Source organism: Wasmannia auropunctata, unplaced genomic scaffold, assembly GCF_000956235.1.
Source record: "Wasmannia auropunctata unplaced genomic scaffold, wasmannia.A_1.0 LD335448.1, whole genome shotgun sequence".
Classification (NCBI taxonomy): domain Eukaryota; kingdom Metazoa; phylum Arthropoda; class Insecta; order Hymenoptera; family Formicidae; genus Wasmannia; species Wasmannia auropunctata.
In genome coordinates this window covers 1-1154 of record NW_012027442.1, presented here as the reverse complement: position 1 = coordinate 1154, position 1154 = coordinate 1, and the positions used below count along the sequence as shown (strand labels likewise).

The following is a 1154-nucleotide window of genomic DNA, read 5'->3' as shown; positions in this document are numbered from 1 at the left end:
CATCACGACCATTACACAAGTTATGAGTTAGCCGAGTCAGCCGGCTGACAGTGAAAACAGGAGAGCACACTAATAGGGACAAGCCTTAAAATTTTGCGGTATCAATGGACTCATATAATAAATAACATAAAACATTTCTAAAATATTTAAGTACTTCACTATTTTATTAAATTTCTTCACTTATTTTATTAAATTAAATCAATTTATAATTTACATTTTACATGATGTAAATTATGATAATAATCAATTTATTCACTTCTATTGAGTAAGTGTTTCTTATCGTTTTTGATATTCGAGTATATTCGATAAGATATCGTTTTTGATATTCGAGTATATTTGATATTCGATAAGATATTCGAGTTAATTCTTCTAAATCGTGATATGCACCATTCAAAAAATATTTATTTTACTTTAACAGTTAAAAAATAGAATATAATCTTTGGTATTATATACGTTAATACTTTAACTTAATTTTAAAAAATACTTTATTTATTTGTACCAGTTTATTTTTATGACTTATTTAACTATAAAAGCACACTAATAGGGACATTTAACCTGTATTTTAACGCTGAATACATCTATTTATGGTAAAAATCTTCATTATAAATAGACAATAAATTAACATTTGATACTCAAAATTTTTGATTTTGAATTTTATATTTGTATTATTTTGATAAATCAAAAAATTTTTTAATGGGCGATACAATTGCAGCGAACCATTATTTTTATTCTTGTATAACTTCCAAAAGATTATTGTATTTAATGCAAAAAATTTTTTTATATTGAATGATTATCTAATAATTATGTTTTTATTATTATATGTAGAACTAACTACAATATATTTTAAATATAAAATTTTTAGATCTTTTCTAGCACCAATCGTAAAAAACATAAAAAAGCATATGCAAATGAATAAAAAATGCAAAATAATTGATTTATACATAATAAGGTCGTAGCCAGTAACCCTTTTTTTAAAATTAAATAGCATTCATGTACTTACACATCTTTCACTGTCCCTGTTCCTTTATATTTTTGATTTTCAATATTTTAAAAAATATTGTACGAATTAATAGATCCCAATTATATGTTTTGCATAAGTACTTATTGGTATTTTTTATCGGTCAAAATGCAACACAGCACATCAAGTAGCAATA

The 1154-nt window shown here is 23.2% G+C and overlaps 1 protein-coding gene across 1 annotated transcript in view; it reads right to left on the bottom strand.

Annotated features, from left to right (window-relative positions):
* Window positions 1–1109, bottom strand: part of LOC105456976 (cytochrome P450 4d2-like) — a 7898-nt gene extending 6789 nt beyond the window's left edge. The window contains exon 1 of the mRNA XM_011701363.1: window positions 1001–1109. Coding sequence (XP_011699665.1) covers window positions 1001–1004 — 4 coding nt within the window. The 5' untranslated portion in view covers window positions 1005–1109. The remainder of the gene's footprint in view (window positions 1–1000) is intronic.
* Between the last annotated feature and the right edge of the window lie 45 nt (window positions 1110–1154).